Raw genomic sequence first — 27,266 nt, 5'->3', positions numbered from 1 at the left:
GTCCATTGCCCGCTGCTTGGGGATCAGCCTATGCAAAGTATCTGAGAGACGGTGAAACAAATAAAGCAGTAATGGGGGATTTAAAACTAGTTGACAGCACTCCCTAGTCCCCACCCTTGTCCTCAGCTAAACACTCTCACCTAGGGCGGGTGACTGTGGTCACATGTCCTGAAACAGTGAGTTCGTTACCTCATCTGAACTTCAGTTCCCTCCAGCGGCTATACTGACATAGGAACGCCATTCTCACAAAACGCAATATATTTGGATGCTCTGGAGACCCAGCTCATCCCAAGTAAGACTCATGGTGGTTTAGGGGCAGTAGTCAGACTTGTCCATACTGCTCAGGTTCAGCTCTTGGACAGCAGGCTCCACGATTGTGCGTATTAGTTTTTCCTGCAGAACCACCCTGGATGAAGACTTGTCAGAGGCCCACGGTTAGCCCGGGGCCATGGCTGGTTTCTGCTCTACAGGTCTTTGTAATAAGCAGCCGAGGCTGAAGAGAGTGGAGAAATGACAGCCACTGTACCTACCAGTGCTGGTTGAAATATGCTTGGCCCGAGGAGTGGTGCTGTTAGGAGGCGTGGCTTTGTTGGAGGAAGTGCGTCACTGTGGGTGTGGGCTTGGAGACCCTCCTCCTAGCTGCCTGGAAGCCAGCCTTCTGTCTGCCTTTGTGACAAGATGTAGACCTCTCAGCTCCTTCGGAAGCTCCATGTTCACCTGGATGCTGCCACGATAGACTAAACCTCTGAAATCGGAAGCCAGCCCCAATGAAATGTTTGCCTTTATAAGGTTGCTTGGTGTCTATTCACAAAACCCTAAGACGGTGCCTAATTTCAACATGCAAAGCACTCACACATTATACATGTCACTAAATACAGAGTAGTAGGTAATTGTCACCTTCCCAGGGCCTTTGCCAAGTGCACAATTGTTTGCTCTTTAGTGTTTGGGGTGGGGGAGAAGACAAGTGTGTGTCCAACAGCCCTTTGATTCCGCTACCTCACTGCCACACCCTGTTCAGAGCCTCTCCATCCTCTCTGCTCTTGCTTCCTTCCCTAACCACCTGCAGGCACCACCCCTCAGTTGGTCTCCAACCAACACACATTTCCTTCATTTTACACCTTCCTCAGCGACTCCTTCCCATCCACGGAAGAACCAAACCAACCCAACCCTGTGTGATCTCTATGCGCTCAAGACCTTTCATGGCCAGGCCCAAGAGAACCTTAAGCCAACAGGTTCCCTGGAGGTCCTCGCAGGGCCCCAGCAGATGATTGCTTGGGTGGCTTCTAAGCCTGTGCTTGTCTAGTCCCGTGCAGCCAGAAGCCCCTATTCAAGCAGTCTTTCCTAGTAATACCTCGCCTTTCTGCTTCCACTCTTCATCCCTGACCTTCCCTGCCTCTGTGCCAAGGAACTGCCCATGTAAGCCTCATCTATGCCTGGTATATTGGGTGCTTAAATAAATAAATAAATAAATAAATAAATAAATAAAGCATTTAGTTAGCAATTTCACTTTCACTGTAAAATATGAGTTTTTCTCTAAGGGCATTGATTAGTTTGGTATACTTGATTGGAAAGGTTTTGTTCAGATTTGGGTTAAAACTCTCATACATGGGGCTGGAGAGGTGGCCCAGTAGTTGGAGCACCTACATGGCAGCAGCTACTCCTCTCTGAGCAGCTCCAGGGGACCTGGTGTCTTCCTCTGGCCTTTGCTGGCTTCAGGCACGCACATGGTCTCATGCATACGTGCAGACGAAACTACTCAAACACTTAGATTTAGAAAAGAATGAAATGCCATTCATTGTACCATTCACTAGGATCTTGGAGGCAAGGTTCACTGTTTTCTCAGTGTGAAATTCGAGTAACCGCTCTTCCGATGGTCAGAGCACTGGATGAGAACGGCATTGGTTAAATACCTAGGGACCTGCTATTTTCCCCATTGACTTCAACTTATTTCAATTTACCAGGTACTCTGCAACTTTCATGAGTAACCCCACTAAAAAGTTCTAGCTAGTTCTGATGATCCAGGCCTAGAGTTCCAGCTATTCAATAGGCTGAGACAGGAGGATCGTGGTTTAAGGCCAGGCTGAGCAACTTAGCGAGATCCTGCCTCAAAAAATAAAATAAAATAAAATAGTGAGGAGACAGCTCAGGGGTTAAAGCACCTGTGTTACAAACATGAGGACTGGAGTCTGGATCCTCAGAACCCACAAAAAAGCTGGGTAGCTGTGGTCACCTATAATCCCATTACCTGGGAGGCAGAGACAGGGATCAGGCAGTTTGGCTAGCTGGACCAGCCTAGGCCTGTGAATTCCAGGTTCAGCATGATGCCCTGCCTCGGTGGAGAGAGATTAAGGAAGAGTCTATGCTAACTTTGGGCTTTCACACACATTTGTGTATACAGACGTAAAAAGAACTTGGTAGCTCACAGGTAGTGCTTGCTAGCGTGCTTGGGGCCCTAGACTCAAACCTCAGTGTTGCACACAACGCACACTCTCCCACCTACCTCTCATTTGGGATTCTAGGCTTCTAAATGTGTCTGAAAACCCTTGTCTCTTGCCCTACTCACCAGAGGCATCTAATTTAACTTCTCAAACAATCCTTGGAATTATTACTGCCACTTTATAGCCAAGAAAACTGGAGTCTTCCGGGGTGAGCTGGGCTTTGGAGAGATCCATCCAGACTCAGCCTGACCCCTTCCCTTTACGTCTCTGGCCTTCACCTTTCAGCCTTGTGAATGCAACCACGTAAAGACAATCGAGATCCACACCCCAGAGGCAGTCTTAAATGTCTACATTTAAGTTACTGCTTTCATTTGTATTTAGAGTCAGAGAGATGGCTTAGCGAACCAAGGCACTTGCGGCCAAGTCCAAGTTCAATCTCTAGAACCCACGTGATGGAAGACGAAGAGTCAGCTTCTACAGCCATCGTCCGACCTGCACATAGGTGCTATGGCGTATGTGTGCCCACACGTATACACATGTAAATATGCGAACACACACACATACACACACACACACACACACACACACACACTAAACTAGTCCCTTTAGCCTCTGATAAGTCAGCAGAGTGTCTGACTTTGCCCAGTGTCTACAAAAGCCCTTGAAACCTTGCTGGTCCTTCATCCTAGCTGGCAGTAATCACTGCCCTGTAGATTAAATCTGAATTAACACGTGCCATTCTATCATGAGTAATGCACGCTTGGTATGCCCAGAACGCAGCATCACCACCACCACCACCACCTCCTCCTCCACTACCACTACCACCACCACCTCCACCACCATCACCAGATTGTTTTTAATACTATTCTCTGTGGGACAGAAGATCAGAAAGAAAGTATACAAGGAATTCTTCCTGGTTCCTGTTTAATTGAGAAGTATAATAATAAGAGACACCTTAAAGGCAAAAAAGTTAACTTTATTGACTGTTGATCTTACCATGAAACACCTATAAGAAATAATTACAAAATAACACCGCTTTTCTTTTTTTTTTTTTTTAACATACTTTCAGTATCATCCCGACATGACGATCCTTTCACAGAAAGGACTGTTTACAGCTTACTGAGATACAAAGCTCAAATACAGATGCAGAAGAGGCAGGGAGGTACATCCCCCAGCAACGGGCATGCTAACGAGCGAGCGTGAGTGACAGCTTTATACTTCCCTCCTTTTGTTTTTGATGATGATTTCCCAATACAAAAAATGTCAGGTCTTCAGAGTGGATTTTCACCTATGTATCCGTATGACTCTACCGTGGGTCAGAAACTAGAAACTGTTCCCTGGCTGTCTTTGTCTTTGAAAATCTGTAAGACTGTTCCTGTCGGCCTGGAGGAGGGCAGCTGAGGGGCGGCAGCCTGGGCAGAGCCCTGAAGCCTGGGTTCTGGAGCAGAGAGGAAAAGGTATAATAAAGCACAACCTATTCGATTAAGCAACTTCACCATCTTTGCATCTGCAAGAGACGCTGAGGGCTGCGGGGCGCACAGCTCCACAATCTGGGCTTGGGAGAGCTCGCCCCTTACCAGGGTCTGGGCCCTAAGCGTCTGTGGGTTATGATGCGATTGTGTAATGACTCGGAAGCAAAGGAAGCCGTCAGGTGACTGACCCCTTCGCTCTTCCACCTTCCGTGAGGACACCGAGACACTTATACATTCTGGCATTTGAAACTTTGGTTCTTCTAAAAGCGTTCGACAAAAGCAAAATAAAGTCATGACCACAGAACTTCTTTTCCTTCTTTAAAGTGTCAGGTGAGAGTTCCTGGGTGAGACGCTGCTGAGGCCGTGCCAGCACAGGAGGGCAGTATGGTGGGGCACGCCTGTGGCCACCACGGGCTTTGGAACACTGACCCATCCACGGGGAAACACTGCTTATGTTCTGCCTTACCCTAAATCTACTTCTTCCTTACTTGGAAACATAATTTTGTACAAAAATATGAGTTTCTTTAGAAAATAATACATAGTCCTCTTTTTAATAAAACCTGGCAGATAGCAAAATGGAGTATCAAAATATGGTAAACAAATGTTGTAAAATACTAAATCATTAAAAACATCTCCTAGAAAGACATTGTGCTATGAAGTTCTCTCCTGAAGGGCGAGCGACCCTTCAACGTTGATAAACTCGTTCTCCTGGCTTGGCTTCATTATACGCTGTAACAGCAGCAGGCCAGTAACTGTCTTAAAAATGGCCCGTTCTCCATCACCAATGTCCTCTGTACACTTTTACTTCCAAATGAATAGAAAGACACACTCGGATTAGTGGTCCCCAGTCCTACTTGTGCATTACTGTCTCTACCTGGGAAAACGTAAATCAATCTCCCACCCAGAGGAGACTGGTTTAAACCGGCCCGGGGTGGGACCCAGGCATGTTTTAAAAGCTCCCCGGGTAAGTCTGTTATGCAATCAGGGTTGAGAATCTTGGCCAAAGGCACACAAGGAAAAAGTCACTCTTACCTCTACATTTATCAACTGATTGTCTGTGGCTAAGTATCCTCGACATTAAACAAGGAATTCTATGTGTGCAAGACATACATGGAAGTCCAAATGAAGAGTCACACAGCTTCAAACACATACAGACACAAACCGTCCCATGTATCTAGATATGTACAACATATACGTACAGTTAGGGTATCTTGTTAAAGCAGAAACGGGCATTGCCATCTGTTCACCACCGTTAAAAACCAACAAAGAAAACACAACCAAACAAACGTCTTCTGAGACATTTCCACTGGTTCTTAACATACACCAGCTTTGTAAACTGCAAATGAACCACGGGCGCAAGTGAATCCCAGAGCTTCCTGGGAAGCTCCTGGAAGAACGAAACAGCAGCGTGCACTGTCCACGCGTGAAGGAGCCCCGGGTGTCCCGGCACACGTCTTCAGGACTGAGTGGTGCTTCCGTCACATAGGCATCTTTGGCTACAACTGTCTGACTCCCACCAACTTCAGTGTTCATTTTGGGCCCACCTCCGTGAGGCAGCAATGGCTATGTACTAAGAATGGCTCTCCATAAAAGAAGAGAGAACTTCCCTCTGCCCTCCCCCTCAAACTGTAAGCGCTTCATGAGGGAGTGGCTAAAAAAAACTTATAAGCAAACAGATAAACCTAATGTCTGTCACGTGATAAACAGGAGATGAACAAACACTGCAGTCTAACCGTCGGAAGTCTGGTAAGGCGGGAAAGCAAGCACACTTCTTCCAAAGGGCCATAAACATCTGGGCACTCGTCTTCCTCTTACATTCTGGCTTTCTTTTACCTCTGCATAATACTTAAAGTGCAATTGTTCCAAGGCTTTAGTTTCCATCTCGAATATTATAAAGAGAGAGCTAAGTTTGGGGTGAAAAAATTATGGCACAAACAATGTGTGAAGACGCTCGGACTCCACAGCCCCCAGCAGACAGCAGCTGCCCGCAGGGCTGCCCGCTGCCACCGGGGCTTAGACAACGAACTCTGGGACCTCGTCGTGAGTGAGGTCCAGAGAAAAGTACTTGCTGGCTCTCTTCACTGGGAAAGCGTCTTGCATGTTGACACACTGCTGAGCCAAGCAGCTGTCGCAGTAGAGACCGCTCTCATCCAGTTCATGGCCACACCCGAACGTGTAGCTCTGAGCAGTGTCCTGACACAGGCCTGCGATGCGCAGGAAGTCTTTCTGGTACAGTCTGATGTCGTCAAGGCTCAGGCTATGCCGATCAGTGGAAGTCTTTGGTTTTCGACATATTGTCTGCAAGATAAGGATAAGGAATGGGTGAGGAAAATGTGAACGTGGACCACGTGGGAAGGTAAGGTCTCTGCCCAGCAGAGAGAGCTGCTGCAAATCATAAAATGTCAAGTAGTCCTTTCATGTTAGAAAGGCTTTCCAACCCGTGCCCTTCTGGGGTGGTAACTTTCTGAGTGTATCAAAATGCCTGGCCTGCCGAGACACTCAGCTGGCGCGGCTGTGTGGTGACGCTCCTCCCAGTATGGACAGCCGGCACAAACACAGGCTGGCAGCTACCCCTAGCATTTGCAAAACTGAGCAATATGAATGAATCAGGATAAGGCAGTTCAGCTTGCTAACACCTTTCCTGCTTGGGTCTGTTAATATTGTAATAAGAAATGAAAAAGCAATTATCACTTGCTTGAAGAAGCAGGACATAAAGCGTTCTGGCTGCAAAGGCTGGGAGGGAATGGCCTCCCATTAGGGCCACCCGCTGCTCTTGCAGAAGAACTGGAGACCTCCAAGTACCCACAGCACTGGCTCTCAACTGCTTGTGACTCCAGCCTCTGGGGAACGGCTCTCTCTTCTGGCCTCCACAGGTACCTGCACGCACATGCACACATGTGCACATACACGCACGCAAAAATAATTTTTGAAATGCAGAATAAAGGGGTTGGGGATTTAGCTCAGTGGTAGAGCGCTTGCCTAGCAACCGCAAGGCCCTGGGTTGGTCCCCAGCTCGAAAAAAAAAAAAAAAAAAAAAAAAAAAAAAAAAAAAGAAATGCAGAATAAAAACAGCAGCAGTTCTTGGTCCCTCAAAGAGGTCCTGTCCTTCTAAATGCTATTGTGGGTGGCCAGCTTTTGAACTCATGATCCCAAGTGGTCGTGGTGGAAAATAAAGAAGTTAAAAGGTGACTCAGAGAATACCACAAATGGGGGATGGTTACTGAGGAGTCAAGAAACCAGACAGTCTAAGTTTGCTGGTTAGCGACACAAAGGACATCTTGTTGGGAAAAGACACCAATTTGTTAGACACAAAAGTTCCAGGGACACATCTGCTACAAAGTGTCACATTTGAGTGACATCAGCTATGCAGAATGGCCCCTTAAAGTTGCAAAGAGTCTTCCCAGGTCTCAAAACGACCTCAGACATGGAATTATTTGGTCACTGCCATAAGTCCTCAAGGCACACAAATGTCCCAGAGTTGTAGCTTTGGCATTTGCTGCTTAGCTCCAACACCTATGATGTCCAGGGACATCCGTGTGCAGTGCAGCACATGTGGGGCGGGAAAGCTGGCCTCTAAGCTTCCATGCCACACATACTGTTTAATAACAGGAAGTTTAGAAAAATATTTAGTAAATATTACTTTCACAGTTTGGCTTCTTTTATGGAAGTACAAAAAAAGGGTATAAAAGGGGGCAGGGTGTTTAAAGGTAGAGGAGAAGTAAGATGATGCCAGAGAAAGAAACAAAGAAACAGAAAGAAAGAAAAAGAAGGGGGAAGGATATAATAATATATTTTTAAAGAGCTGAACCAGTCAGTGGTCACGGCTGGCAGAGAGTCTAGCAAAGCACGCTGTGGAAATTCAATCTGAAAGGAAAGTGGAGGAGAACCTGCTCCTCAATTAACATAACAGCAACCTTTCCACCTGCTGAAGTGACTAGTCAGCCCTGAGACACATCACACAGACATACACACAGACAGACACACAGACAGACACACACAGAGACAGACACACACCCTCCCTCTCATGTGTATACACTCAGCTAACCAGAGACTTGAGAGTGCAATAAAGTATATAATTTATCCAAATAAAACCCAAATGTAAGTGAACTAGCTGGCGAAATGAAAGAATTCAGAATGTACGTCACGAATCATTTCCTTCTGGTTACTTTTTGCTCATTTGTATGAATCGCAGTCTGACAGACGTATGTCTGTTACTCCAGTTGCTAATATGAAGGTTTCAATCCCCAGTACCTGTGGAAGAGAGTCAGTGCTCTGTCCACGCAGCTTGACAACCGTTTCCGAGGAGCTGGAGGTGGAAGAACTGATTTCTTTCACAATTAACCCTGAGGTAAAAGAGTACACACAGTGAGCTACTCAGACCACTCTCCACAGTCCCTAACAAGTACCACCACCAACTGTAAGCACTGCTGAAGCCTCTCACGTGTCTCCTCGGGGGTCAGTGACGTCACGGCATGTGTTAGCTGAACGCTAACCTAAGGCAAGTTACAAATAGCACTGAGACCTTGGAGGAAAAAAAGTGTCTCCTCAGTGGTGGTGGCCTTGGCTCACAGCTGGTGGCACCCACTCTTTGGCAGGAAGGAAGGGACAGTGAGGAAGGGACAGCTGGGGTAGTGAGGCTCAGGAGTGAGCCGTTTACGTTGGATGGAGGTCCTAGGTGTAAAAGGGCCTCTCGACGGCATCCGCACGTCTCCCTTCTCTCCAGGCATCACTGAACGGAACACCGATATCTGGTTTTGTTTCCACGTAGACATTAGATGTGGGATGTTGACCTCTGCGGTCAGATGGGCCAGGGCCAGAATCTGCCCGGATAACTAACTGGCTGTGTGTCCAGGCCAGTTCCCACAGCTCATCAGCTCCTTTTATACCCTGCCTGCTACTCAGCTAGCACTTCTGTGGTGACTAAAGAGTTGTGGACAACAAGGGTCGGGTGCTCCTGCTGGTCAACAGATCACTGTGACCACAGCCCCCACCGCCGATGCCAACCGGAAGAGACAAAGACGTCGACAGCAGTGAGAATTCAGCACTGGGTTTCAGAGGTCAGCCCAGCCCTTCATCGCCTCTGTGTTCCGAGGAAACCTCCATTTTCAGAACTAGAAATCTAAGGCTGACTTTCTCCCTTATGACTTTAAGATGTAAGTGATGTGTCCCTCCAAAAAATGTTTCAGAGGCTAAAATGACCAGCTCCAGCTGGGTATCAGACTGAACACCACTGCAGTTTGTCTTGCCACTTGATGAAACAAGTGAAACCGGCAGGAAGAGGCATAGGGACAACTGCTTCGGAGGGGCGGGGTCCCCCTACCTTGCGGGTGGCTTTTACTTAGCCGCTGCTAGCAGCTCAAAGCCTGGCATGAACCCTGTAAGTACACAGGACTCAGTAGCTCAACTGAAATGGATTTGTGGAGCCGTTTCTGGCTCGCACACCGCTTGGGCGACACTTGTTTGGGCGTGGTACACACTGCATCGCTCCACAGACTCAGGAGGAGCGCAGACCCCAGACCCCACAGGCCTGAGGGGCTCAGGATGGCAGGGGTGCGGTAGACTGTGTGTGGACTCTCTGGTGCCCTCGGCTCCTCTGCCTGAGTAACCTCCTCCAAGCCCTTATCACAGCTGAAGAAGTCAAGACTCAAGCATGGCTGCTAATGTCTGCATTCAATCTGAGGTCAGGGTCCGAGAGCAAGGCTCATGGAGCAGAGAAGCCGGAAGCTGGGGTGCAGCAAGGAAGACACTGGAAGCATCCATGGCCCCAAAGTCACATTTTCATGTTCTGTGTTTAGTTACGCCACTCTCACATAACCTGTGCTCTCCCTGCCTAGCTTTTGAGTCCTGCATCGTTTCCTTTGGCAAATCTCATGTAAAGGCCAATATTCCAGTGTCCAGTGACCAGACAATTCAACTATCGGTGTTTGCTTTCCTCTTTCACTGTTAAAAAGACATATAAGGGTTGGGGATTTAGCTCAGTGGTAGAGCTTGTCTAGCAAGCACAAGGCCCTGGGTTCGGTCCCCAGCTCCGAAAAAAAAAAAAAAAAAAAAAAAAAAAAAAGAAGACATATAAATCTTTACTGAGTATTATTAGTGGCCATCCTATTTAAACTGTATTTCTATTTAAAACTACAAAATTAATAATCTCATAGAACTGAATGCAGAAACACACTACGAGGCACTTCCAAGTGGCCCATGCACTCCACTTTCCTAGGCATTTTGGACCACTTAACATCACTTTCTTTTTACAAACATAGATATGTAGCATTTCCCATGCACTTATTATATGCATATAGTTGTGGGTTTACATTTACTATGTGAAGAGATAGTTCAATATAAATCAAGGTTGGCCTAGCATCAGGAACGCAGTGTGTGGTGAGGGTGAGGGTGAGGGGTCTCCATCTACAGGTCTGGCCTGTCTACCATGGGTCAGGCTGAATATCTAGAAGTTGTGGGTGGGCTGAGTAAGCAAACAGAATCCTGCAGAGAACTGTTCCCTGTCCAGGAAGAACCAGGATGTCAGCAGCCGTGTGTCTGTCTAGTTCCCTTCTGACAGCTGGTGATCAAAGCTGACGGTGTCTGGAGAATAGCCATTCAGGGACCTTTCCCAGTGTAGGCTCCCTAAGTCTTAAGCCCAAGGAACAGAGGAGGCTGATTCGTGACATGCGATAAAAGGTTTAAAGCACGGGGTTAGGGATTTAGCTCAGTGGTAGAGCGCTTGCCTAGCAAGCACAAGGCCCTGGGTTTAAAGCAAACCCACACTGCTGGCCTCAGAGAAACAAGCACTATGGAATATTTACAACCCTCGAGCTGAAGTTGCAGTGAAGGCACACTTTCTAGAAGAATTCATGCAAACACAGAATTTAAGGAGGCCTATCTGAAAGTCAAACTGCCCCGACACTTTCTTTGTAGGCTCTCCTATTCGTATAATACGGTATAGGACACAGAGCAAACTTTTGGAGGGCGGACATTGTCTATTTCTGGCCATGGGCACTTGTCTTGTTATCTCAATTATTTTTCTCTGGTACAAAATGGGAAGAGGCCAACGTAAGGGTCTTCAAGGTTCCTTCCAGGGCCATTATGTGGTTCTCAGGTTCATAACAAGGAGTGAAGGGTAGAAAGCAAAAAAAAAAAAAAAAAAAAAAAAAAAAATCCAGCTATCCTACAACAGCGTGGCTTGTGGTCCACAGTCTGGGTAGACGATGCTACTGTTCCTTCCTGGTGCCCTCCCCCATCTCCTCCACCTGGCCCCGAGACCAGGCGACCTGCAGTGCTCTCCTCCCTGGCTGACTTAGAGTCCCCACCACCTTCCTATTTTCAGAGGCTCCTGCCGGGGGCTTCTGGAGGCCACGGCTGGCCCCGGGAGCTCACCTGAGTGCCCGTTCAGCTTCCTGGACAGGAGCATGTCTTCTGTGATGTAGATACACATATCTGGGCTGACTTCCAGAGACTCTTCGGTCATGGGCTCCAGGTCCCTGGGGTCATCAACCAGCATCTCTATTTCTGAGACATAGGCAGGGAAGGCAACACTTAATGACCCAATGGAGAACGTAACGACAGCCATACTACACGTGTGAGGGCAGCCAGGTGAATGTTCACATTTGGAAACCCTAGGACAGATCTCAGCATGACGGGCCACCTCCCTTTGAAGGGCTGCTGTTAGTGGCACGGCCTCTCATGCCGTGGTTTGATATCAATCGCCCTACTCTTTAAGGAAGAGGGGAAGCTGTATGGTCTCGCTGCCATGGCCCAGGGCTCACAGATGCTGATGGGTCACCAGCGCCAGGACAAGGACCTGCCAAGCCACGCCCACCCGACCTCCCCACTTCCCATAGCCGCTGCCTCAGAGCTGTGTGAAGTATACAAGAGCTTAACGTGCTGTGCAGTTTTTCTTAACAGAGCTAATAGGCTTTTTTCATCAAGCCCAAATGTTATAGATCTAATGGGAAATAGAAATGGGCTTAAAAGAAGCACGTGAATGCTAAATCTGCCCGACGAAGGCTGGGATCTGCTGCTCTATCTCAGCGGAGGTAATTTCCTAGCAGCCAGGGTCTGTATTTCTTTTATACTCCCTGTAGTTTGGTTAAAAGGTAGAGCACTCAAAAAACACGTTGGGAGTTAATACTATGTACCAGATGTGATTTTTTTTTTTTTTTAAAAGAGAAGGAGGAGGACATTCAGCTCTGTGGTCCTAACCACTGACTCACTTCTTACAGAGACGAGAAACCTAAGTCGTAAGGGCTACAGGTTTTTTGTCCCCTCTACTTCACGCGATCCGCCAACCCTATAGTTGCAAACACAATCAGGTCACTGGGGAAGCAACAAGACTTCTTCTCTCTCATCATTAGTCACTTCCCAGACGCCAGTTCTACAGGCCAACATGAGAATAGCCGTAGCAACAGGAGTTACCATCATCTTGCGAGTCCTCTTCCAGGCGGTCTTTGCCTCCACTCTCAACGCCTGAGGTGTGGGAGCTGCCGTGGCTGGTCATGGAGCTACAGGTCTTCAGCTTTCGATGCATGGCGCTGCCTGAACAGCCATCCTCTGGCCCTGGGTCTCGGGGCTTAGTGTCTGTCTCGATGCCTGACGTGTGGGAGCTGCTGTGGCTGGCCGTGGAGTGGCGGGACAAACGCTTGTGCTTCATGCTGCCAGCGCTGCTCCCGCTGGCCCGGGATCGCTTTTCCAGCGGGTCCATGTCAAGGTCCAGGTTGTCACTGATGTAGGATTCCCGGTACTGCTTTTTCTCTGCGTGGAGAACACAGCTCAGCGGCATACTCAACCAAGCCAGATCATGAACGGTGTCAGGTGAGACTAGGGGCAGCCTCTCTGAATCTAGTGACTGAGGAATTCTGGGAATTGGAGCTCGACACAGAACACTATATAAGGAATAACAAACACTAGAGCAGCAGCCCTAGGTGGGGATGGAGGTAGACTTTAAATGAAACTTCAAATATAGAGAGTGCCACGGCATACCCCTTCCTGTCTGCTCACTGCCACCATCCACGGGATACAAGTTCGAAACAGAGCACCTAACACCTTGTGGAGCAAGGTGACCAATGTGACGTTGCATGACAGCCACAATGGGCTTCTGCATTCTGCAAAGCTGTCAGATAATAGCATGTCAGACATCCCAATCCGGTCCTCCACAGACAATTCTAGAGAGAGTCAATGAATACTTCATCAGTGTGCTGACTGCTGTGTTTTACATGTCTGTCTGTCCAGTGTGGCTCCTGCTGCCCTCAGTTGATAAACCTAACAAGATAAAGTTGTTCAGGAAATTTCTTTCAGAGATTCTAAAACTTGGCTTTTCAAAAGTAATCCAAGACTGGCTTTCTCTAGTTTGGCCAAACAACGAGGCATTATCTACCATGGTCATCATTACTGGTTTGGTAACACTCCAGGTGCCCTCTGATTGGTAACAATCCTTATATTTAACATTCCAGTGTTGCTGGTTGATATGGTCAAAGTCAGAAGCCCTCTTAGCAAACACTGAATTAAACACACTCCAAGTTACAGAGTCTCAGCTGGGCGGTGGTGGTGGTGGTGGTGGTGGTGTGGGTGTGTGCTGTGCTCAGAGCAGAATGCCTATGTCTCAGGTGAGAAAAATTTCAAAGAAACAATCTATCCTCTTCATCTTACTACTGAGGAGAAAGAAACACAGTAGACCAATGCTAAGGAGAGAGTACATTTGAGAACATTAAATTAAAACATTGCTGTAATTTTAGACTAGCAGCCAGCTGGAATCTCGGGGACCTGTTAATGGACACACTTGCCCTGCTTCTTGGCTAAGTGGAATCATTTGCAGCCCTGATGTCTGCACACAGCCCTGAACCCGCACCTTCACTGCTTTCCAGAGGAAAATGGAGAAAGAACAGGGGTCTGGGAGATACAGCCCCGGCTCCTTCTGATCACAGAGCCCACAGCCAGATCATCAGAATACCCGTGCCCTATGGAGGATGTTTTGGAATGTAATGTGGTAACTGTGTTTTCTTCTGGGACCCAAGGATGTTCTAGTAGCTGCAGACAATGTTTTTAATGACTGGAGGTATGTTTCCTTCTCCTCTCACTCCCAAGACAAAAACTCTTGTGACAACTTTCTATAAAAAAGGTGAAACAGTAGTATCTTAGAAAGGCACACAGAAATGAAATTTAAGAACATGCATTCTTTTGATACTTAACTAATGCCATAAAAGGGCTTTTCTGGTTAAAATAATCCACAAATAACACGTGGATTAGTGGATCTGCATCAAAGCTAGCTCACGGAAAGTTGGTGTGACAATTTCTTCAGATCTAAAGATAACAAACTTATTTTCTTTGGAAGAATCCCACCCCTATCATTTATTTAAACTCAACCGAACAAAAGGTGCAATATACGCCACCCTCTATGTGCTCTGAACGTCTCCTCTCGAACTCAGGTTGATTTTTCACTAGTGTTGTGACAGTGTGAGACGTGGGGCTGCTCAGGGGTGACTAGGCTGTGAGAGCTCTGTCCTTACTCAGGAACAAATGTTGCTGTGGGAGTGGCCTCCTATCGTCTCCTGTGCCTGCTCCTTGCCCTTCAGATGATGCATCAGGAAGTCCCTGCCAGGTGCCCAGCCTTGTTTTGGACTTTCCAGACATTCTCCCTGCATGATCAGCCTGGGGTGTTCCATTATTGCGGTAGAATGAACAGACATTTGCTCACTGAGACTCTCAAGGGTTCCCCTCATTCACCTGCATTACTAAATGCTGTGGGTCGAGAGCTGATGGGACAGATGGACCTTTTAAGGTGCCATGGTGGCCATTTAGCTCTGAGGCACACTGGGAGAACCTTGGGCTGTGTACCCGGCTGGCTCATCTATCCTCACAGACTCCCTCTTGGTACATTTCCCCCAGTGGATTCCTTAGTATTCATGTCAGCCCAGAGGTGAGTCACCCTGGGAAAAACAGGCAGTCTGCGGCAGAAGCCAGCACACATCACGGTGCACCAGCTCCTGCCACAGCAGTCACAGTGGCAGACGGCGGGGCGTGAGCGATTCGCCTCTCATCACTGAACTGCAATCTCCACACACATCTGGCCACGTCTGGCTTTAGAGAAGCTGACCAGATGCACGTCTTCTTTAGGCTTGCTTTGTTAGAGGGAGGGAGGACAGCCCTTGCTTTCCATGGGAGTGTGGGTCAGCACTTGCTTCACATACAGACGGAAAGAGCCCGTGTCCCGGGGCCCAGGCAGACATTCCATCTCTAATCTGATTACTGTGACAATGACCACAATAGGATTTTTCGGAACAAACTGAAAACAATTCTAAGCAAATATGCGACACAGCATTTGGGGATGAGAAGTCAGTGTTTACTAAGTGGAGGAGGCCCAGGGCGCCATAACTGATGACCAAGATAGAAACCGCTAAACTCGTCTGCAGCCAGAGGCCCCAACATGGACTCCTTCCTTGCACAGTTTGCCTCTTCTTAGGAACAGTGCTAGGACCTCAAACGTAATGTTCAGGTCCAACGCATCTCCTCAAAGCTAGGACAGGGCCTCGGGCAAAGACACTGGATGGAAAAGGCCTTCTCCATTGTTACTCTTACAGGGTCAGCTTGAGGCTCTCCCTGCTGTCAATCAGAAAAGCCGTGGTCTATCTTCACTCTCACTTGGGGCTGAGGGAAGCATCACGCTGGAAGGAGCTGCAGCTTCCTGCAGACAGCACCATCAGCTGCAGACAGGGACACCCAGCACTCGGATACAGAGGGCTTCCGTCTTAGTCCACTGGGCAGAAACTCTAACCAGATGGGGTAGGGGAGCTGCTCAGTCGGTGGGCCTAAAGGACTGCAGGCAGCTCTCAAGTTCTAGTCCACGTCTCTAAAATTCTCATTCTGGAGGTGCTTAAAATTTCCTGTTCCTGGCTGGGGAGAAGGAGGCCAGCAGAGGCAGCTGGGTGTGGCAGTTTACACCTTTACCCAGCACTCAGAAGGCAGGGGAAGGCCTGGTCTACATCGAGAGTTCCAGGACAGCCAGGGCTACACAGAGAAATTCTGTCTCAGAAAGAGAGTCCAGCGGGGCCAAGCCACCCCTGCTCTCCTGGTGTGGGACTGCCGCCACCCCTGCTCTCCCAGTGTGGGACTACCGCCACCCCTGCTCTCCCGGTGTGGGACTGCCGCCACCCCTGCTCTCCCGGTGTGGGACTGCCGCCATGCCGCCGCCATGCCGCCACCACGCCGCCTCACCTTCGTTCTCCTCCTGCTTGCGGAGGTGGCGCAGGACGGGCTGCAGGTTCATGTAGAGCCGGTGGCTGTTGCTCAGCAGCTGCAGGAGATGCCGGGAGCGTGTGGGGCACCCGGTGTAGTAGACCAGCTTCCTGGCGGAGGGAAGGCCATCGGGCAAAATCTCAAACTTCTTGCCCTGTGGAGGAAAAGTGCAGATCAGATCGTGGCAGAAAACTACGAATTGCCAAAGTCCTGTTCATTTCTAAAGCAAGATTCTTACAGATAGGGGAAGCTGAACTGACCGTCCTCTGAGGGACAAGTTTCCTCATCAGAACGGGCAAAGGACAGAGGACAGCAAACTCTGGGTGGGATCTACCCAGGGTCTCTGGGAAACCCCGACAGTGGGATGGGTTGGTGTGTTCATCTGGACACCTTAATGTAGCAAACAGAAATGGAGCCGAGGCAAAGCACCAGGAGACCGCAGTTCACAAACAGACCGTGGGTATTCTTTTAAACCATCGGTTCTTCAACTTACTGGACCCCAGTGCTGGGATGGCAGTATCTGACATTTATCAAGCACTAAGCAGGCATCAATTCATTTAATCCTCACAAGACAGTAACCGTCCAAGAATCAAGGAGAGAAACTGAGTCACTAGCTCAAGGTCACACATGTAGATTGCACTGGGGAACTTCTGGAAATGGATTCCTGTCTCCAGGCTAGAACTTCAGAATCAAAGATCCCTTGAGGAAGGGAGAGGCTGAGAGATCTGCCATCTTCAACAGAATCTTAATAAGAGTGACGTGGGGTGAGTTTCAGGAGTCTCCATAGCATTTCTGATTCTGGGCCAGGAAGGGGGCCAGTGGGGTTATGATTTTTGTTTGTTTTGTTTTGCTTGAGACAGGGTTTCTTTGTATAGCTCTGGCTGTCCCAGACTCACTCTGTAGACTAGGCTGGCCTCAAACTCAGAGACCCACTTGCTTCTGCCTCTCAAGTGCCAGGATTAAGGGCTTGTGACACCACAGCCTGGTTATGATTTTCAAACAGTTCTGGAAAAGGTCCAGACCATGACAGTATCAATGCAGAATGAGCAGAACATGAACTGCTCCGGTTAACATGTGAGTTCAGAGCAGACAGCACCCACAGAATTATGCAGAGTTGGGCCTTCTGACAGGCAGGCTTTGAGAAGCCAGTGCAATGCCAACAAGGCAAGGTGGCCCTTTATCTGCCCAGGTTCTCTTGTCCACAGGGAGGAGCGTGTGTCTACACGTCCTCAGCTATGGCTTTTCCTGGTCTACCTTTCTCAATTGCTTCAGAGTCAGGAGAATTGTGGGTTTCAGTGACTTCCAGGACACACGTGATAGTGACTGCAATTCTGAATGTTACTACAGTGAGTAAGAATCACAGTGGGAGAACTGACAACTGGCTCTAGAGATCTGCTTCATCCTCAAGATCCTGAAGATAAAGCGCTTCCCCACTGCCATGGCGGACCACTGAAGACGACAGCCAAGAGACCGCCATTAACGAACATCTTTTAATTTCACTTTCATTCTTCACTGGAACTAAGGAACATCTGAGCCGCCAGCCAGCCTCCACACTGTTTCATTTACCCTGTGTGCCAACAGGTCTTATGCTGTGGACTTTTACATGGTTCTATTTGATCGATTTACCTTGTATTTTCCCCTTCACTTTCCTCCCCTGCAATGCAAGTTACTTAAGACAGTGTGGCAGGCACTGGACACACAGATTATAGTCTTTGATTTTAATTTGCTACTGATATAAATAACTCTGGTTATGATAATACTTAAGGAAGAAAAATTAAAAAAAAAGCTTTTTAGCATTTATTTATTGTGTGTGTTGTGTGTGTGTGTGTGTGTGTGTGTGTGTGTGTGTGTGTGTGTGTGTGTGTAGTGTGTGTGCGCGCTCGTGCCACTTTGTGTAAGGGGGCAGGTCAGAGACAGCTTTGTAAGTCCTGGGAATCCAACCCAGGCTGTCACGTTTGGCTGCAAGCCCACCATGCTAAGTGATTTCACTTGCCCCTAGCTTGGACTTAAAACAAAACAAAACACCACCCCAAGCCCCTTCAAATAAACAGACTACTTTTGTTCTTAGACACAGTTTTTTTCAAAGCGAATCCCCCACAAATTCTCAAAATCAACCTATGAGACTTCTCTCTCCCTGCCCTCTGTACCCCTCCTTTCTAAGTTACTTTATACTCACCACAAACACCAACTTCCCAACATTTGTCCAGGGGAAATCATACAGCAACTGTTTCTCTTCTTCTAGATTCTGTGGAAAGAGGTTCGGTACACGAGGAGTTAATAAGCATAATATCCTGTCTTGACTTACAACAAACTAAAATTCAGTAATTAAAATCTGAGAGTCTTCAGCTCTTTTTTGGAGAGGGGCAGACAGTAATTAAGATCAGCAACAACAGCCCACAGCTCCTGTGGACTGACTGCGGGCATGGGTTGCCGAAGGCAACTTCCCCTCTGTCCTATCCTGAAGTTTAAATATGAAGTCCAGATGCTCAACAACCGGGAAGGGACTGAGACTGGAAACCGGAACTGGATATTCCCACGTTGAAGGTAAGACATCTTTATAACTTCCTTACAGGGACCTACCTCCCCTAATCCCTGATGTAAGGCTAAAGGACAGCCCTGTCCCACCTATGGAAGGGAGACAGTCCCCACCCGTTTATGGGACGTATCAGACAACTGTAATGGATGCTGCAGCACCTGGGTGGGCCAGGCAGGAGAGAAGAATACCGGCAATTCATGAGACCCAAGGGGCAAGGTAGGATAGTGACATTCTGTGAGTGCCAAGCCTGGGCTGACCTTCCGCCCTGCATTTTCTAAGGGGACTGACTACTGTCAAGGCAGGTAGAGCCGACAAAGGGAAGTGAGGACTAAGCCTTGGCGGGGTCACACACAGACATTCTCTGCAGAAGACCTGTTCAACACCATTTGATACGAACCTGAAAGATCTGTATTCCTCGCATGGTCAGTCCCAGGGTCAGTGAACCTTCAACCTCTCTTTTATCCTGACAGAATAAAGTTTCATGAAAAAGTCATTTTTTCCTTCTATAATACATAATTGAACAATGAAGAAACAAAAAGACATATTTCAGAACTGGAAGATTTTTTAAGTTAAAATAACTGCTTGAATTGTTCAACAGCCTTTGTTTCCTGCAAGACTTAGAGAAAATCTTGAGTATTTACTAAACCAACTGTGTCCTTTCCTTCCGACTCCTTAGACTTCAGGTTTAGAGGTCAGCGCTGTATGCACACGTCCGAGACTCTCCTAGGTACTCATACCTCTGAGAACCCCAGCACACAGGCACTGCATGGTGCCTTTGGCCACTGGATCATTCTCACCTTCCACTCCGTGCTTAATTAACGTGTGGATGTTAGAATATTGGGGCAATAGTTGCCGTCTGACACACATCTGATTTGAATCACAGACAGGGAGCTGAGAAAGTTCCCAGATTTGAAACCTGTAAAATCAGGGGTGTGGTGGGGCCGACTAACATATCAACAAAATTCTGTGCTGAACATCATGCCTGACATGTGGCAGGTACCATTTTAAATATGGTCCACTGATCGATTCCTTTACACTGCAGTCCTAAGGGGCAGGTACGTCCCAGGGCCCTTTAAACTGTGAGAAATCTGAAGCACTGAGATGTTAAATGCTTTCCTAGGGTCATGCAGTAAAGAGCCAAACTGGGATTCATCTCACAGTTAGACCCACTGGGTTTGCAAATACACCTTGAATATTTACAAGAGTCCAGTTCTAGCTAGGAATGACCCTTGTAAGGATAGGGAAGACACAGGACAGGAGCAGGGACGAGAAGGCCAGAGCGCGCTGAAGAACAGCATGAGCATGTGCAGAGCATCCTCACCATGCTCTGTGGAAAGTGAGGCTTGGGCTACATGGGGTGAGAAGAGACCATGGAGTGCCTGAGTCTGTGCACCGCTTAACTGATACACACGAACTGTGTCACCCAGGAACCTGGGCTGCATCCACAGTTCTGCCACAGGGCTTTGTAACCTTAGTGAATTATTTAACGTTCTCAAGCCTCAAGTTCCCTGGCCGATAAAATGATCACTTCTTACAACAGTGGTGGGGTTTGAAGAAAAAAGGAGGCATACAGTGCTCTGTCTGCTCTGGGGGCCATGGGGACAGTTCCATAATTAAAAAACACCATGGGGGCGGGGCTTTCACGGAGGAGTACTACAATAATATTCACCAAACAGGCTGCAAAGGTTACTCTTCCAGGCAGAAGAACTACAGCAGAAGGCCCGGAGGGCCAGGTGCATGATCGCAGCCCTTGATTACAAACATTTAAGAAATCCTACGTGCTGCTCTGAGGCTAGGGCATGATGGCCTCCCAGCCTGACACATCAAACCAAGGGCAGGCTAAAAGAAGAACTTTCCACAACTTGCTATATGAGAAAAGCACAGTTCTCAGGTGAGCTGAAATCTCGCTCAGGAAGGAGTACGCCCAGGGGTAGGCCGAGGACTTTCCTACCTTGTACAGTCTGTAGTAATGGATGGCGACGTCATCCAGTCGGACGGCCTCTTTGATGTACTTTAGATATGCCTCGGAGGCTGTCAGCGCAAACTGGTCTCTGTGCATGTTTGGAATGTGTTTCAGGATGTAGTCCTTCCCCCGCTTGGAAACCACCTGTTGGAACGCCGTGCCCCCAAATGACAAGATGAGAAGCTAAAATAGACCACATCAAGCTAGATAATCTTCACTAGGAAATTCTAATCTTATTCTATTTTCACTATCTTCTTGGGCTATTGGGTGGGAGCAGCTAACATAAGACACAATGTCCACTTGGTAGAAAAAACAAAACAAAACCCTAATTGGGAAAAAACAGATTCTTCTGGTTTGAAAAGTCACCGATGTGGACAACAGTGCCACGCAAACTGGAGTAATTTTGCACACCTCATGGATTGTACTGTTAAATGATGGTACCGTGAAAAACACCTGTGTCACAGAACATCTGTCCGACTGGGGTCCCATTAACTCCCACAATCCCACCAGAACATGAGACTATAAACGTTCATCTGGGGAAGGAAGATAAAGGGTCAGGCAGGATTCTCTGGAACACTGGTTCTCACACAAGGCCAGGGACTCTACTTGAAAACGTCGGAGGAAACAGTTTCTACTGAACTCGCCCTGTGGCTTGCTAAGGCTTAGATTCAGGTGGTGTCGCAGAGCTTTCAAATGTCAAAACAACACAGCACCCAGCAGCTGCACGCTGAGGGTGCTGAGAAAGGCCGCGCTGGGTTCAGAAGGATCTGAAAACGTGGAAAGTCTCGGCGACATGAGCAGATGCAAGGGCTTCAGCCGTCAGCAGTGGGGGACGCTGGAGAGTTTTTAGCTCTAACGTTCAGATTCTGGTGTTTGTTTCTGACTTTGAATACCTCACGAAGGATTATACATGGAGGCCAGTGGTGGTTCACGCCTTTAACCCCAGTACTCAGAAGGCAGAGGCAGGAGCATTTCTGTGAGTGCTAAACCACAGAGAAACCTGGCTTGGGGCTGGGGTGGGTTCAGAAGTAGCTGTGTAGACACATGGGTAAAGTCACTAGCTGAATGGTGCCAGGGCATCCAGTTTAGGAAATTAACCAGATCCTGGAGTTTCACACCGTGGGCAACTGGGGAGATCCTGTGTGAGTGAAGCGCAGTCCTCCCTGCTGCGAGCTGGGGAATCCTGGGGCAGGAGTAGCTCTGCAGCACTGTGCGGAGGTCTGAGACGATGCCATGGACTTGAAGGAAACCAATAGTGACAAAATGGGGACTAAGGAGGGTGACAGGAAGCGGAGTGGTCACGTCAGAGTATGCTGCTGTTGCTGGGTAGGACGTGGAGGAGGCACAGTGCCGAGCAGAGTCCATAAGGTGCCATGTTCTGCCAACTGGACCTATGGCGGCCTCCAGCTCTCTGTCACCAGGGATAGAGAGGTAGGGCTACTTCTGTGGAGGTGGGGGAGAGGAGTGTGACTTGGGGTGTTCTGAGTTTGTGGAACTAAGGAACAAGTAGTCACCCCACTGTACAGTGTAGACATATTTAGGAGTTCCCTGCATATTGTGAAGGTGGGCATGGAAAACGGTGACTGGGATAACATCTCCCTGGTGTAAGTGGCTAAGTGCCAAGCACAGAACAATTCAACACAAGGAGGGAAAAGTATCTCCTAAATCAGGCAATGCGAAGATCATCAGTGACCTTAGAGACAGCATGTGCTTGGCCGAGGGGAGGTAGGCAGGCAGAAAAGGACTGAGGAATGCACATAGGAAGGAAGCTGCCGGAAAGCCAAGCGCACTTGGCCTATCTTTTGGGAATCCGGCCAGGTGGTTCTGCTTTGTGATGCGGGTGACCCGCTGTTCTGTGAACATCGACTGTGGAGAGTGAGCCCGAGCCAGAGCTGAGGACACCGAAGAGAGGGACACAGCGGCCTGCAGGAAGAGCGGCAACCCCACAGGTCAGGGAGCATGTGAGACCATTCCTGCCAGAGTGACCTACATCTATCTTCTCACGACAGAAGGGGATGGCCCCTCGCCTGGCAGGGAAGGACACAGAGGTCAGAGCCAAAGGCTGATTTAGATTTGTTTTCTCAGCCCATTAAAACTGTCAATGATCTCATCTCTTGAGAAGGAATCATTTTTCCTCAAAGGGGAAAGATGCATTTCACCAGGAGGATTGACAGTGTCACGCTAGCCAGGCGTGGGGATGGACACCTTCAGTCCCTGTACCCAGGAGGTGCAAGCAGGTGGGTCTCTGTGGGTTCAAGACCTACAAAGTGAGTTCCAGGACAGTCAGGGCTACACAGAGAAAACAGAGCGTCGCACACTCCAACACGGGGCTGGGAAAGCCTAAGTACTTCTTCCACATCTGAGACGCCCATGAGCCTCCAGAGTGAGGAGCAGGCTAATGAGCCTCCTGCTCATCTCTTGAGAGGCTTGTGCATCTGGATGGGCAGGGCGGAGAATCCGGACAGTACTTACCCATGCTGGGAAGTAAGCCTCTGGCTCAAAGTAGTCTCCATGGTGCACTTTCCTTTTGAAGTTCCCGAGGTCAGCCTGCAGTGCAAAGGCTGCCAGCAGGAAGTAGGCCTCCTCTCTGAGCACGCACTGAGAGTGCAGCACCTGCTTCCTTAGGTGCCAGTAATAATAGTATCTCGCAATCCGGTCACTAAAAATACGGGAAAACGGCAGTCATGTTTGGGTGGAATGGTGCAAGCACATGTCAACAGAACCCAAATCCCACCTGCATCGGCTGGCACAGGCCCTTGGCTTCTGCTCCCTATGTCCACCTCACTGAGGGGAAGGTCCAAGCTGGAACCAGATCACCTCCTCAGGAGGCTGCAGAAGGCTCAGATGCCAAGAACACCTTAAAGCTCATAGCCTTTGGCTCATCCAAAGAAAGGCAGCTCTGAGGGATTCCACTCCACTAAGGTGCATGTGTCACAGAACAGACTGGACATGCCAGACGCTGGGAGTTCGCAGTCTGCATGTCCACGCTATGCTCATCACTCACTCAGTGGGGACAAACCAGGGCGAGCCTGGCCTTCCTGTTTGATGGTCCTTGTGCCGTTCCCCTCCTTAGCACACCACACACGCTCTACAGCACTTTAAGATGCTTGCACGAGAGCGTCTGAGCACCAGTGGCCTGTTATTTTCCTGCTGTTCTGAGGCTGGAAGAGCCAAAGCTTTCCTCAAACAGCTTGTTCTACAGGATGAGGATGCTGCTTTATGGAGTGTCTTCACCAGTGCAAGCCGTGTCAGCCATGATGCTCCCGACATAAGGAAATGCTAACAGTGCAGGCTCTAATCCACTCGAGCCAGAAATAAACCCAGTCCACGGAAGTGAAGAGGCAGTGCTGGCAGGAGGGCTGGCCGGGGTGGGTGGTCACAGGACACCTAGTCAAGTCACAAGAAATGTTCATGGGCACATAGGATCCGTTTTATAATTAAGGAAAACGACTGTGGCCATGCAGGCTTTCAGTGAGGTCCTGGCATCTCTCAGGCTGTTTACCTGAGGTCACAGCTCACCAGCAGACAGTAATGGAAGCATACGGCCTATTTTAGCCAGGACAGGGGCTAAGAGGACGAGCTCACAGACAAAGCATCTGTGTAATTCTTTCCCATGACGATTCATTATTCAGTGTTGCCTTTCAGACGTCTCACTGCACACCGTAGGATGGTTTATGGCGGGGTGGGTGTGGGGTGCAGAGATAAGGGTTAATATTCTTTAGCCTTCTGGGGTTTATTAGTGGCCATGTCATACATCTTCCTTCTTCACAGAGCATTCCATCCATACCATGCCAAGTCGGTGTGCACGTCATACAAGCTGAGGCCAACTAATCATGTTTTAGGCTTCAGAAATACTCTCTGTACTAATAGTCCTTACTCTTAATCTGCATCTGCTGATGACAGAAAATATCAAATGCTAGTTTTTCACGGAACATTAGCCCAGCATATTTTTCCTTTCACATGAAGGTTTCTCAAAGTTTAAAAGTAAAAGGAAACAAGCTCATGTTTCCTGTTGTTTGTCAGCTGAAAATGTGATCTCTAGCACTGAATCACACGCCAAAGAAAGAGGCTCAACCCTAGATAATTCTAATAGGACCCTGATCATGCATGCGTTTCCAAAAAGAAAAGGTTTGCTCCCCACCCCTCAGCTTGCACCCTTGGTTCCACAGGAAGCCCTCCAGGCTCACTTAGTTTCTTTGTTGTCTTCTCAAGAAGGGATTTCTCTGTGCAGCCCTAGCTGTCCTGGAACTCACTCTGAAGAGCAGGCTGGCCTTGAACTCTTAATTTTTCAAGTAGTGACTAAGAGTGCAAGCTGGCCTCAAGTGAAGGGGAGGCCAGGCTAATGGAAACCAACTGAAGGGGAAGCCAGGCTAATGGAAACCAAGGAGCCTGAGAGAGTCTATGGCCCTGTCCCACTTGGAAAAGAATATGATCATATTTAATGAATCTCTTCCCAAAACAATGACAGTTCCTTTGGATTAAGAGTGAAATGTAAGCGGGTGACATTAATATTTTCACCCTCAGTCTACCATTTATTCAGCAATTCTGTAAGCAATGTGCCTCTGGTGTGTTAGACACCAAGAATACAAGAATGTGAAAAAACAAGCAAAAACCCCAACTACTGCTGTTGCAGAGTCTATGCTCTATACTGCTGTAGAGTCTATGTTCTATACTGCTGTAGAGTCTATGTTCTATACTGCTGTAGAGTCTACATTCTATACTGTTGTAGAGTCTACGTTCTATACTGCTGTAGAGTCTATGTTCTATACTGCTGTAGAGTCTATGTTCTCTACTGCTGTAGAGTCTATGTTCTATACTGCTGTAGAGTCTATGTTCTATACTGCTGTAGAGTCTATGTTCTATACTGCTGTAGAGTCTATGTTCTCTACTGCTGTAGAGTCTATGTTCTCTACTGTTGCAGAGTCTATGTTCTATACTGCTGCAGAGTCTATGTTCTATACTGCTGCAGAGTCTATGTTCTATACTGTTGCAGAGTCTACGTTCTATACTGTTGCAGAGTCTATGTTCTATACTGCTGTAGAGTCTATGTTCTATACTGCTGTAGAGTCTATGTTCTATACTGCTGTAGAGTCTATGTTCTCTACTGTTGCAGAGTCTATGTTCTATACTGCTGTAGAGTCTATGTTCTATACTGCTGTAGAGTCTATGTTCTCTACTGTTGCAGAGTCTACGTTCTATACTGTTGCAGAGTCTATGTTCTATACTGCTATAGAGTCTATGTTCTATACTGCTGTAGAGTCTATGTTCTCTACTGTTGCAGAGTCTACGTTCTATACTGTTGCAGAGTCTATGTTCTATACTGCTGTAGAGTCTATGTTCTCTACTGCTGTAGAGTCTATGTTCTATACTGCTGTAGAGTCTATGTTCTATACTGCTGTAGAGTCTATGTTCTATACTGCTGTAGAGTCTATGTTCTATACTGCTGTAGAGTCTATGTTCTATACTGCTGCAGAGTCTATGTTCTATACTGCTGCAGAGTCTATGTTCTCTACTGTTGCAGAGTCTATGTTCTATACTGTTGCAGAGTCTATGTTCTATACTGCTGTAGAGTCTATGTTCTATACTGCTGTAGAGTCTATGTTCTATACTGCTGTAGAGTCTATGTTCTATACTGCTGTAGAGTCTATGTTCTATACTGCTGTAGAGTCTATGTTCTATACTGCTGCAGAGTCTATGTTCTATACTGTTGCAGAGTCTATGTTCTATACTGCTGTAGAGTCTATGTTCTATACTGCTGTAGAGTCTATGTTCTATACTGCTGTAGAGTCTATGTTCTATACTGCTGCAGAGTCTATGTTCTATACTGCTGCAGAGTCTATGTTCTATACTGCTGTAGAGTCTATGTTCTCTACTGTTGCAGAGTCTATGTTCTATACTGCTGTAGAGTCTATGTTCTATACTGCTGTAGAGTCTGTTCTATACTGCTGCAGAGTCTATGTTCTATACTGCTGCAGAGTCTATGTTCTGTTGCAGAGTCTATGTTCTATACTGCTGTAGAGTCTATGTTCTATACTGCTGTAGAGTCTATGTTCTATATAGAGTCTATGTTCTATACTGCTGCAGAGTCTATGTTCTATACTGCTGCAGAGTCTATGTTCTATACTGCTGTAGAGTCTATGTTCTATACTGCTGTAGAGAGTCTATGTTCTATACTGCTGTAGAGTCTATGTTCTATACTGTTGCAGAGTCTACGTTCTATACTGCTGTAGAGTCTATGTTCTATACTGCTGTAGAGTCTATGTTCTATACTGCTGTAGAGTCTATGTTCTATACTGCTGTAGAGTCTATGTTCTATACTGCTGTAGAGTCTATGTTCTATACTGCTGTAGAGTCTATGTTCTATACTGCTGTAGAGTCTATGTTCTATACTGCTGTAGAGTCTATGTTCTATACTGCTGTAGAGTCTATGTTCTGTACTGCTGTAGAGTCTATGTTCTATACTGTTGCAGAGTCTATGTTCTATACTGCTGTAGAGTCTATGTTCTATACTGTTGCAGAGTCTATGTTCTATAGTGCTGTTGTAGAGTCATGTTCTAACAGGCAGAGGGAAGCCACAGCACTAGGATGTATTTGTTGTGTCCATGTAAAGCAGTGTTGTAGAGGACACCAAGGCT

At 47.7% G+C, this 27,266-nt stretch overlaps 1 protein-coding gene and 1 non-coding gene across 3 annotated transcripts in view; one reads left to right on the top strand and one right to left on the bottom strand.

Moving 5' to 3' along the window:
• Positions 1 to 5,544: 5,544 nt before the first annotated feature.
• Positions 5,545 to 27,266, bottom strand: part of Frmd6 (FERM domain containing 6) — a 35,786-nt gene continuing 14,064 nt past the window's right edge. For both annotated transcript variants that reach the window (XM_032907895.1, XM_032907897.1), the window contains exons 5-13: positions 23,104 to 23,290; positions 20,620 to 20,775; positions 19,066 to 19,131; positions 18,309 to 18,377; positions 16,112 to 16,286; positions 12,320 to 12,655; positions 11,282 to 11,413; positions 8,162 to 8,253; positions 5,545 to 6,208 (exon numbers count right to left, since the gene is read on the bottom strand). In XM_032907895.1, the coding sequence (XP_032763786.1) occupies positions 5,924 to 6,208; positions 8,162 to 8,253; positions 11,282 to 11,413; positions 12,320 to 12,655; positions 16,112 to 16,286; positions 18,309 to 18,377; positions 19,066 to 19,131; positions 20,620 to 20,775; positions 23,104 to 23,290 (1,498 nt within the window). In that variant the 3' untranslated portion in view covers positions 5,545 to 5,923. The remainder of the gene's footprint in view (positions 6,209 to 8,161; positions 8,254 to 11,281; positions 11,414 to 12,319; positions 12,656 to 16,111; positions 16,287 to 18,308; positions 18,378 to 19,065; positions 19,132 to 20,619; positions 20,776 to 23,103; positions 23,291 to 27,266) is intronic.
• LOC116906412 lies at positions 8,365 to 8,435 on the top strand. Its single transcript, XR_004388674.1, has one exon. It is a non-coding gene; the product is annotated as a small nucleolar RNA SNORD45 (small nucleolar RNA).

Source organism: Rattus rattus, chromosome 7, assembly GCF_011064425.1.
Source record: "Rattus rattus isolate New Zealand chromosome 7, Rrattus_CSIRO_v1, whole genome shotgun sequence".
Lineage (NCBI taxonomy): Eukaryota > Metazoa > Chordata > Mammalia > Rodentia > Muridae > Rattus > Rattus rattus.
The sequence above is the reverse complement of the archived record's forward strand: the minus strand, read 5'-3'. Positions and strand labels throughout refer to the sequence as shown.